We start from the raw sequence: 12537 nt of genomic DNA on the forward strand, positions 1-12537 counted from the left end.
CGTGTAAGGTCCACGGGTGTTCAGGGAAAGGGGATGCCTTGAACACAGGGATTCTGGTCTGAATCCCTCCAAAGAGAGGATTGTGCTACTCTGGCTCTGCAAAATTCCCTCCAACTTGATGATTGTATTAACAGGCTGATAGATCAGGAGGCCACTTCTACCACTAAAGCAAAGTAGAAGATTTCTTTTGCGAAAATCCCTTCTCATTCTCGCATTTGCTTAGTCTTTTGGGATTTTCTTCATTTTTCGAAATTCACTTCAATCTTTAGGTTTTCTCTCTGCCTATTTTCGGGATTTCCATTGCTTCTAGGGATTCCATTGATTTTCAGAAATTTTCCTCGAGTTCTGGCTAAGGCGGACGGCAACCACTTGGGCCAAAATCCCCTTTAATCAAAAGGGATAAACAAAAACACATAAAAAATACAGCATCTGCCAGAAATTTTCCTCGAGTTCTGGTGGACGCTGTAACTATTTACTGCTTTTTCTGCTTGTCTTATTCCATCATATCTGTCATTATCTGCTTAGCTGTAGCGTGCATGTGGTTGTTTACCGCTTTCTTAGATGTGATGAGTTATGATTAGATGTGATGAGTTAGGATTAGTGGAGACAGGTAGCAGGGTTATCTGGCATTGGATTAGTACTAGTCTTCTCTGCCTCTCTATTACCATTTTAAGAGGGGGAGACGGCAGACTCTATTGTTTATTCCAATATCAGGTGATGCTGATATCAACACTCCTTAGGACCTGGATGTTTTTTTATTTTTCCTTTTCTTTACCCATCCCCGGGTCATGCATGCTTAGGTAGACCGTCTTCTCGGAGATGTCGGTTCCCATTTCACATGTTTTTGCCCAAAATTCTTCAAAAATAATAAAACGGGCATAAGAGACCGAGTTCGCTCGGGTGAATGGGGTGCATAACACCTTCCCCACTCGTAACCAGGCACAAACATTTTCCATCTCTGGTTATCCGTTGCAATAGAGCATTTTATAGGTTTTAGGGCCTTATCCCTGGATGACAACTCTTCTTTATATTTAGGTACGTCTTGGTTCCGAGTTCTTATTCCGAATCAAGAGATATCGCATCTGCCATGACTCATGCTGTGAGGACACTATATTTTGAGAGAGCCGCAGTTGAGCTCTCCAACTCGTGTGGGAGATCTAGAGGCCCCTCGGGCAACCTCGAGATCGGGGGTCCACATAAACACTGCTAATGCATAGGGAAATGATAAAGGGAAATGTTATCAGCACTACTTTATTTTGATGAGGGCAGTCCTCACTTTATTAAAAGTACGGTATGGACCGCACCATAGGATGATCCAAACCGTAATAGGTTGTGCCACAAAAATCATTTCCATAGGTTAATACTAACCCTCCGATCTGTATGTTAGAGGGCCGATCCTAACCCTCTTTGTAACTGCATGAACAGAAATAATTATGTTGGGGTTGGAACTTAATCATGTGTGAAAACCCTTCCTTGCTTTAGATTTGTATCCGCCAATGATTTATGGTATGGTCGCAAGGAGTTTTGTGGTAGTTCAAGTCAAGAACCCAAGATTGTCCAAGACTTGGAGCCTCCCCGTCACATGGTTTTTTGAAGCTAAACTTTGACGGGTCTAGCATAGGGAACCCTGATACTGTAGGAATTGGGGGAGTCTTGAAGGATGGATTTAAAGCTATGAAATGGGCTTTTGCGGGTCCCATTGGAGTCGCAGTCCCTAATGAAGCTAAAGTGCGTGCTATCTACCAAGGAATTAGGTATCTTGATAATGGAGATTTGAACAAGGTAGTAGTAGAAAGATACTCGCTCAATGTGATAAGGTGGCATTATGGCTCTCATTCCTCCCCTTGGAGATTTGCCTCTTTCTTCGATGAGATCCAAGACACGGTAGGGGATGCATCGATTTCTTTCCATCATGTTAGACGATTAGTTAACGGTGTGCCAGACAGTTTAGCTAGAGATGGTGCCTCTAGAGAGAGAGAGTTGAGCTATTTGACTCCATTCCTCCTTGACCCATGCACTCTTTCTTTTTCTGTCTCTTTATTTGTATAGGCCTCCTCGGTCTTTTTTTCGCATTTAATGCAATTGTCTACCATTCAAAATAATAATAATTAACTTCTAAGTTTCAACTTCCAAGTTTTCAACCATCAAACTAAGAAAGCTCAGCCAGCGACTCGACTTAACATGTAAAAGTCTTAGTTTTTCTACTCGACTCGCAACGACAAGTAAGAGTCACCAAAAAACTTATAAGAGTCTTCAACAGAGGCGAGTCGCCCATGCGACTATACTCAAAAGCCCAACGACATGACTCGACTCGAGAGTTGACTCGTACGACTCGTAAGAGTTTGACAACTATGATTACCGTTTTGATCATCGCAATTTGCCATAGTCAATGCTTTATTTAATTTGCTCTTTAAAATTTCTCTTTGCTATTTGAGTTTAGACGGTAGACATCCGATGTTTTATGTTATGATATTTCTTTACAAGGAACCGAAGTAATATTATTCACAGTTACTAATTTTTTCATTTTTGCAACTGTCTGTTTGTGCACCTTTGCATAGATGCTTTCAAACTTGAATTACAAGACAAAATCTTGTAACTCAAATTTGATCTAGCCCATTTGATATACTGCTTAATTTGTTTTGTGCCTATGAAGTTTCCTACTGTGTTTTGTGATTTTGTGTTTATTATTTGCTTGTGCAGCTTCTTCCTAGACAATCGTTTTTTTCAGGTCTTTGGCCACTACAACAAAACCATTCTTTACCAGCGGTCATAACCGCTGCTAATATTCGGTAACACCGCTGTTATATAATTTACCCGCGGTTTCATTTCCGCTGGTGTATGTCCCGTCGGTCCATCATTTACCAGCGGTTATAACCGTAGCTATTTTCACCGCTAGTATATGTTTACAATTAGCAGCGGTTATAACCGCTGGTATAGGTCGATATATACCAGCGGTGTAAACCGTGGCTAATAACACCGCTACTGTATTGTAATCATTAGCAGCGGTTATAACCGCTGGTATAGGTCGATATATACCAGCGGTGTAAACCGTGGCTAATAACACCGCTACTGTATTTAATCATTAGCAGCGGTTATAACCGCTGGTATAGGTCGATCTGGCAGCGGTTTAAACCGTGACACCGTTACTGTATTGCAATAATTACCAGCGGTTATAACCGCTGGTAAAACTGGGATTTTTTTTTTTTTACAAATACAGAAGTATAACCTGTCACACATACAGGTTACAAAAATATAACCTGTGACACATAGAGAACCTGCTTCACATATTCTGCAAAAATATAACCTGTCACACATACAAAAATATAGAACCTGTAGACTTTGACAAAATAACTTTTAATTTATTTAACACAAAAGAAAATTTACAAAGGATGGATCAAATCAAAAGGCTACAAGTAAAGTCTATTTTTGATATTTGATGCATGCACACAAATCAAATAGGATACAGGTCCTTCACGGTGGGAAATAAATAAGCACACCTGTTCTTTTCCAAGCCAATAAGGAATCCAGATTCTGCCAATGCTGCTAAAAAACATCCCTTGCCAGCATCATTTCCAGTCACAGCAGATTTAAGCAATGACAAGTACCTGTTAAGAATAATATGACAAATAAAGAAATCCTAAACCAAATTAGAGGGCAAGAAGTTTTAAAATACTACACATCTTCCCAGCATTATTTTTAATCAGTTGTTCCACCGTTTAAAAAAAACATGTAGCTAAGGGAAGCCTGCCATACCATATCACTAAATTAATAACCAAAGAAGAAAAGAAATCCGATGCCACTTACAAAAGGCGTTGCACCATAAGCAGCCAGCTATGGATCAGCATATGGTATGTGAGCCTGTATAAAAGGAAAGGAAGTATTAATGTCCAAAGGAATACATATATGCCACAGAGTCGCAAAAATCAATCCCACCACGAGCCAGAGCTGCCCCTTTTTTTTTTTGAATGGTTCCAAAGCTGCCACCTCATTCCGGACAAACCACCTCAACAGTTGACATCACCATTGCATGTGAAGCCCCCACCACCTCATCATGTGACCCACCAACTTTGCACAGGAAGCAACCACCTCACCACCCACTGCCCACTCACAGGCACCCCCCACAACAAGGGCAGTACCCACCACCGTCACAGATTTAAAACGATTCTCTGTGGGAGTCACAATCGATTCTCTAAATCTAAAACAGGGCCTTAGTATATAGTAGAAAGTTAAGTGTGAGTTTTTGTATTGCACGACCATTGGGTACAAAAGACTAGGCAAATTTCAATGGAAACCATAGATGGTCAAAAAACAAAAAAAGGACAGCAGCAAGTGTAATTTGTGGAATGAATAGACCTGTTTGAAGGTAGGACAGTTTTATCATTCAACATAAGGTTAAATTTTGGAAATATACAAGAGTTTTATCCAAAATGCTACTATTATGCATAACCTGCAAATTACAGAGCAATGTATGATTTGGCTTTGAACAATTAACATACATGTAAACAGTACGACACATGTTGATCAAGGGCCTAATAGGGATTATCCTAATCATTTCATCATTGACTTGCAAATGGGAATTTTAAATTTAAAAAATGAATAGTAGTTCGCATCCAACATGTAAAGGTCTATTTATCAAACATGCTTTATGTAGGTAAGACAAGCTGCTTTTCACCTCATACTAAATACACCCAAGTGAAAATACAAGGGATCTAGTACACAACTTCAACGATAGGATCAGTTTGTATTTTAACATGAATTGTGGGCAGACTTTAATTTGATCTCCCCCCCCCCCCACACCCAAAATCTTTTAACACGAATTGTGAACAGACTTTAATTTGATCTAAAAGTAGTTGATCTAAAAGTATATAACAAATTGGTTGATCTAAAAGTAGTTGTCATGTACAAAAACGACAATGACTCGGTGCATCTCTATTACCATGCTCCATTCATGTATAGGAGTGCTTGATGTCGAGGCTTTCCCAGTGCAAAGGCAGGTTGAACAACCTCTGCCTGTCAAAGAAATGCAGATAGTGGAGAGAGATTAGATTAGTGACAAACACATAGAGTTACAAGGTCACACGCATTCAAAGAGGGATTCCATTTAGTATTCAATATGGAATCATCCATACAAATTCACCAAAACTATACAACAGAGAAGCATAAAAGAATCTAAACATTTACAGATTTGAAATCATCCATACAAATTACAGCCATAAGCAAGTGTATAATGACTGATCAGTTGTTCAAAACTCAACTAAAATATGCATAAGCTAGTATTAAAGAAAGGGTACCTTTTCATCCAATCCGTGAATAAAGCCTTCTGTAGCACTCTAGACTCTACCGAAAGGTAGTAAAAAATCTACATTTCCCCACCCTACCTACACAGTGTAAGTATGTTAAGAAGCAAGAGAAATCTTAGAACACTCAACATAAACACAATAAACACATGAAGGCATACTAAAATATATGCCAAATTCCCAAATTTACACTAATGCTAATAGATGGGAACTACCTTTCTCATCGTAGATCTCGTGTCTGTAGGGAAAGTGAGCAACAACTTCTCAACTCTCGACTCATGACCCATCCACAACTTGATAACTTCTTATTTACACTGAATTCCTAAAGGTAAAAGTTACATCATCAAGGAAAGTAAAGAAAAATTACATCAGAAAGGAAAGTAAAGAATAAACAATGCTGAATGCAATTCCTATCCCTTTGCTACCTGATCAGTTGTTCATATCAACCTCCTTATTTATGCACACTTAAGATATAAAAATCATGAAGCAAAAATAACATGACCACCAGCAAAATCATCCCTTTACTACCTCGTCCACACAAAAAATTGGAATCGGATACAAGAGTTTAGCATATCCCCAACCACTGTTCACATGAAGATTATCTATAGTTTAGCATGTCCCCAATGATGATGTCACTCATCATCCATAACTACAAAAAACAGATAACATCGAAGTCCATAACTACAAAAAGGTACTACAAACATTAAAGTAACTTAGTTGCTCGGTGCTTCTTTAACCTGCAAAGAAAGTAAAAAAAACAAAAATAAAGAAAACGATTAGTAAATATATGATAAAAAAATATATTAAAAACCAAAATTATATCATAAACTTACACAAAAAGATGGCCAAACGACATGTCCTCCAGCCACGTCTCTAATAGTTTTCCGTCGTCCTGATGGTCTTATCAGAAGTTCATCGCCCACTATTATAACCCTGACACTAACAAGAGAGAATCCTGGCCCAATCGGTGTGCCATCAACTATCGTCGCCGGATCTTCGCTCACAAGAAGTCCTTTCGCCAATTCAATCCCCGGTCGTGCCAAGCTCATCAAAATAACCTAGGCAACATTAAGGAAATGAAAACTTGCAAATTACACAGTCAATGATAGCAGTCAAGTATTGGAATTAGCTGCATGAAAATGTAAAATCAATTATACCTCTGTGGAGGAGCAAGGCGGGTGACTTGTAGGGGGGGAAGTCACATCTCGTGATGGAGTTGCATCGGCAGTATTCTAAAATTATTATAAAATAGAAACTTTATGTAAAGAAACTCATTTTACAATTTTGTATCTTACTTGTATGCAACATAATTTCAAACATTACCTGGCTACCACTGAAATTTGACATGAAATTCTGAAGCTGCTGGGTCACCTCATTCTTAAACTGGCGAAAATCCTCCCTAATTTGTTCTTTGTCATTTCGCTCTTCTTCAATCATTCTCCGATAATCCATGCGATTCGGTGATGGCCCAAAACAATCAGTTGGAGTTGTACCAAACCCCATCATCCGTACCCTGCCATGTCTCTCTGATCCCATGAAATGGGCAAAGGCGTCGTCTCTGGAAATTGCAACGTTGCTACTGGAAGACTCAGGATGCTCCATCTCGTACTGTGTAAACTTTTTCTGAAAATAAGAAAAAAAAACAATAGAAATAAAGCTTAACATAAAACCGGCCAAATAAATAAAAAAAATAGCATATAGTATTGGCACATTATATTTAATAACATACTATCAGATCCTCTGACGCTGTATCAACAATCTTCCCATTTTTCTTCGTATGAGTAAGCTTGAATAGTTCAGGGCGGCTAAGAACCTTGCCACTTCATTTCTCCTGTCAACAGGAAAACAATTTTATCATGTCAAAACCAATATATAAATGAAGAGTTAAATTAGAAGTTCATGAAATTACCAGATCATAGCGTTTACATGCGAAGCTCTGAGTCCCATTTGTGTGCATCATCACTTGTTTGGATCGGTTAGCCTTGTTCGTTATACTGCGCTTCTGAAATTAGCAACCAAATATAATAATGTTAATTTTTTTATATTAATGTTAAAACCAAAATAAGATTGCATTTTACCTGAGCAAGCGATGACTGCCAATGGGCGCAGAGACCCGTCCACTGGTCACCAATTACTCTATCATCCGTGCATGGGAAACCAGGATCGAAGTAAGTTTTTCTCAAATAACACTTCCAATCTTTCCATTTTGTACCGATATTACTCAATGTCCAACTCTTATGCATCTCATCAACATCATAGTAATCCTAAATTGACATGTAAGAAGTCTTTAATACCATGGAATTATAACAAAATTTAAAATGAAAATAATACTAGCTTCCTAAAATAACTTGTAGGAAGTTAATAATACAATTTATTTTCATCATACCTGAACAACTTCCCACGCATCTTCTTTCTTTTCGTTAGGCACTTGCCTCCAGTCGAATTGGTCAATTGGTAACTTAGCACCAAGTCTTGCTACAGTGCCCAAGAAATTTGTGAATTTTTCCCCTATTTTTCCTACGGGCTGCCCAAATTTATTAAACACTACTCTCTTCCTTTGGCTCCTAGGGCGTCCCCATGTATCTTTGCAGTAAGTGGGACCACGTCTCTTCCAAGACCTCCTCGATGAGGAGGCAACATCTTGTGTCTCAGGAACAGAGGAGGGTTGTGTATGCAAGTGCCCGACCTGGTCATCCAGATCCTCGGTCTGCTCATCCCCCTGTCCTATCTGGGAATCATCATGTGTATCTTGGGCCTGAGAATGTGAGGGTGGCATAGTGAGATTGCGTTTCCTCATGTCTGATCACCTGTACATGATTAACAATTGAGATTGATATCTTAAATAATAAGCATACAACTATTGCAAATTGATAACAATTTAACGATTTGACATTTAAGTGGAGATGATCATGTATCCATCAAATTTCAAAAGATAGCAGGTGTAAGTATTTTAGTAAACAAAGCCTATAAATTTAAGAACATTAAGAATAGAGCAACATTTAGTGATTCAAAACTCCCAAATATGATACCCCCTCAACCATTTCTTAGAAAAAGAACAGGTACAAGTGTTCCACTACACAAAGTCTACAAATGTAAGAACATTAACAAAAGAGCGACATTTTGTCAAAATTCAAACAAATTCAAACAATCTCTACTGTCCACATAGAGATGATAAAAGACAAAAAGTCAAAAACAACATCTACCTTCTATTGTTCTTGATGCAAAGAGGACTTAGGAATGCTGGAAATACTACAGTAGATACCTTGTGGTTCATATGAACCACAGCAAAAAATAAAACCCAGAAGCTGCAATCAGTATTTGGGGATTTCTGCTCACTTCACAGATTTTAAATAAAAAGAATAATAGAAGAAAAGGAGAAAGGAAAAGGAAGAATCAAACCCTGGACTATTTGCTCTTATACCATGTTTTGAAAAATAGAAGAAAAGGAGAAAGGAAAATAATGAATCAAACCCTGAACTATTTGCTCTGATACCGTGTTGTAGTCTAGGGTTTTGAACATAGACATGAAAAGGAGGAGGGATAAGAGAAGTGGAAATCGTGAGAGACGCTGCCTGAATATAGCTGGAGACCCCCCGTCCTCAAATCGCCTTTTTGACGCCATTGCAAGTCTATGTATCCCTGTCATCATAAGTGACGACATTGAACTCCCATTTGAAGATGTCTTAGATTATTCAAAATTTTGTATCTCTGTACGTGCATCAGATGCTACCAAGCAGGGCTTTCTAGTGAATCTACTTGGGGAAATCAAACAAGACGAGTGGACCAAAATGTGGAGAAGGTTAAAGCAAATTACTCATCATTTTGAATATCAGTACCCATCACAACCAGGGGATGCTGTGCAGATGATTTAGGAGGCAATTACTCGTAAAATGTCTAAAGTTAGTTTGAAAATTCACCGGGAGAACAGATTTTATCGATCTCAGGTTGCAAAGAAGAGTAACTAGGATGAAGGTTCAGAAGGAAAATGACAGCAGCCGGGAACCTACTTGAATGATAACGTGATTTCTTGTAAACCGGTAGAAAATTCCACATTGGAGTCTATTTGTCTTGGTCTTTTGAAAAATGCATGTGTATTTTCTCCATTACAGATCTGCGAGGCTTTGTGCTGCTTCAGTCAATTGATTGTAATTGGTCACGAAAAATTCCAATTTTGTTAATCACCAGTAATATTGACCATTCTCTCGGTAATCATTGAAATTTACATGTTTTCCTCTTTGGATTTGAGAGTCTGAAAATCCTATATATGGGTGTACTTGAAGCATCTTGTATTTGTTTTATTATTATTGTTTAAAAACCACTAGAATATTTCTACCTTGATGTCAATATCAATTTCGACTTAAGGTTTGTCAGATCTAAGGTATAAACAGTAAAGAGAAGACAAACACTTAAATTATACATCGTTAAAAGATTTTGCTGGTCATAAAATGATATTAAGCAGGCAACAACACTTGAAAAGTTCTCAAGAAACATTGACATAACAGAGTTGAGTTTCTCCTAGTCTAATCCATGTTTTACAAAGAGTGGCTAAAATATTTATGCTAAATTGAGGTTTTCTCATACACCTTGTAGTTTAAGAATTTAGGCAGAGGACCTGCCAGGCAACAAGATCAATAGCAAGAAAAGAACATTTAGCAGACTACCCTGTTATCGATATTGAAAATATCTGAATCTCCAAAACAAATGCGATTTAGGATTTAAAACAAATAGGAAACAGACTATGACATCAACCCTTCTCCAACTTCTTTGATATCTAAACTGAAATCACTGTACATTACAAGAGGTGTAAGAACTGGAAGAATAAAGAGTTCCACAACAATCTGCAACAACTAAAATTCCTAATCCAGACATGTATAAATCATTTTCCAAATGAAACAACCCACTAAACTGTAATACTTTTGGGAGCCACCATCATTCATAATCTCCTTGGTGTCCTTGGCAAGGATCTCAGTTGCAACTCACAGAGATGCTAGGTTGCTGAAAGGGCTCAAGGGCATACCGATAACACCTCTGTACGTATATATCTCTATAACAAAACCTTAATTTTTTTTAATAAAATAGAGAGTAGAGACAAACAAACGACTCAAATAAAAAAAAACTTCTAAAGCAATAAAACCTCTAAATCTGTCTGAGAGGGTGTCCAACACCCTCCAATCTCTCCACAGTGAGGAGACTGGCAAGAAATCTTCTTTGTTTGCCAATCCAATCACTCCCTTTTGACTATGATAAGACAAAGGCAAAGTATCAGCACCTATTGTGAATGGGATCCGATCCTCTTCGAACTCTTCTTTTGCTTGACTGATTGGGATCGAACGTGGGAGGTGTGGGTACTGGTTTCTCCTTAGTGTTCAGGTTCTCGACAGCAACGGCCTTCAGAATTCGTGGTTTCTCTGCTGCTATCCCATTGTCTTCATCCCATTTGATGGCAAGGCCTATACTTCTCAAGCCAGAAACCTTCTCTGGTTGAACAGTTCAGAGCCCAATACAGACAAGGATGATAAGCACTCTGTAAGTACACAAAACCATGGTTTCTTCTCCCACAAAGACAAATACAAAATCTCTCTGGTTACAGTAATAGCAGAGTAAGCAACTCTGATACTGTAATCCTTCTCTTATTGTGGCCCATTCCTGTAGATATAAGCCTGCTTTTATCTCTGATCTATGTGGGTCTTAAAAGCATAAAGCCAGAGGGCCCACCAGTCCTAAAGAAGTTAGATTCACTTCAATCATAAGCCTGCAATCCAAGCAATTAAAGGCTGTTTTAGAAGGTTCTGACAGGCTTGAATAAAGAGATTGGAACAACATCCTTGAGAAGACAAGTATCTTTTCGTTGGTTCCCTCCATCATTTGCATTGCTTTTGTCTATCAAACAAAGACCAACTTGAACTTGGGGCAGACCACCACGTCACGCCCGACCAGGCTTATGTGTACATGCAGCTGAGCATGTTATACTGTTTTTTAGCTTAGTTAGCACAGCTTAACTCTGCTAATGGAAGGTAGTGAGTTCTATGCATTTGCTTTGTTGGAATAATTACTGAAATCTTTTGATTAATAAGAACACATAGAAAAAAGGCCAGTGAGCATCTACAATTTAAAAAAAAAAAGGAAAAGAAAATGGCCAAAGGAAGATAAAGAAAAATGACCAATCTACCCCTATAAACTCTGTATGTCATTAAAAAATAGCTAACTCTATAACCCAACAAATACACAACAAATTCACAGTGCTGAATGATTTGTTGGTTCTTCTTTTCTTTTCTTTTTTAAAGGTAAATGAATGTTGTTTCTTCTCTATCTTAAGATGAATGATTTGTAATTGAACAAATGCTGGAATTGGATTTTTTGGTTCTTTTAATATATATTATTGAATAATGATAAGGGAACCGATAGTGGAACCGAACAAATAGCCTTTTCCCAAGTTAGATTTCTTTTCCTTGTTTTTTGGCTTTTTGTTTCCTTCAAATAGCAAGACTACTAAAAACATGGAATTATGTCGTGAAAAACTTTCATAGAAAACAAAACTATTCGACATTACAAAATAAGGTTAGTTTTCATGAGGTTACTACTGCACAATAATCAAAACAAAGATATCATATCCTTATTGACGATACTTAATTTTTTTGAGGTTACTACTACACAAGAATCAAAACAACCAGAAAAATTGCTCTGAAATTGAAATAAGAGGAATCTCAATAGCTTTCGACAAGAAAAGGAAATCAATCCTTTAAAATGAAAAAAAAATCTGTGAAATTTGAGACTCAATTAGGAGAAGATCCATAGAGATAACAAAATAAAATAAACACCAAACCAGATCACAAATATCACGACAAAACTAGTAAAATTAACGAAAAAGAAACAAAAGTTACCTCTAATTAAGATTCCTTTTCTTCTTTTCTTCTCCTTTGTCTTATCCTTCTCTAATCTTGCCAAAATTACCAAAGGGAAAGAGAATCATAAATCTATTAACAGATGAAATGAAAAACAACTGAAAATACAAAGGAACCCTAGCTCGAAAATCAGAAAATGGGTACAAGTGAAAACAAAAAACAGAGCCTTGGCACATATTTATAAAGAAAGAGAGAGATGGAACCAATAAGCAATAACTTGAAACTCTTTTTCAAAAAGAAAAGAGAAATCAAGGGGACTCACATTGTTGGAACGATGATAGATATCTTAGGCCAGAAGGAACCCTAACCCCAAATCAACCCCCTTCTTCTTCGTTTGA

At 37.7% G+C, this 12537-nt stretch overlaps 1 protein-coding gene and 1 long non-coding RNA gene across 2 annotated transcripts; both read right to left on the minus strand.

Annotated features, from left to right (window-relative positions):
* Positions 1-6014: 6014 nt before the first annotated feature.
* LOC143863254 (uncharacterized) lies at positions 6015-6531 on the minus strand. Its single transcript, XR_013240840.1, has 3 exons — positions 6455-6531; positions 6131-6355; positions 6015-6034 (listed from the first exon to the last, which is right to left on the minus strand). It is a non-coding gene; the product is annotated as an uncharacterized LOC143863254 (long non-coding RNA).
* A 588-nt stretch (positions 6532-7119) lies between these two features.
* On the minus strand, positions 7120-12311 carry LOC143863463 (uncharacterized). Its single transcript, XM_077374127.1, has 5 exons — positions 12179-12311; positions 7684-8104; positions 7376-7561; positions 7207-7299; positions 7120-7128 (listed from the first exon to the last, which is right to left on the minus strand). Exons 2-5 carry the CDS (start codon positions 8092-8094, stop codon positions 7120-7122), a joined length of 699 nt encoding a protein of 232 aa, XP_077230242.1. The 5' UTR covers positions 8095-8104; positions 12179-12311.
* Between the last annotated feature and the right edge of the window lie 226 nt (positions 12312-12537).

The sequence above is a fragment of the Tasmannia lanceolata genome, unplaced genomic scaffold (assembly GCF_043159265.1).
Source record: "Tasmannia lanceolata isolate RefF3 unplaced genomic scaffold, GAP_Taslan_0.1 ptg000044l, whole genome shotgun sequence".
NCBI lineage: Eukaryota > Viridiplantae > Streptophyta > Magnoliopsida > Canellales > Winteraceae > Tasmannia > Tasmannia lanceolata.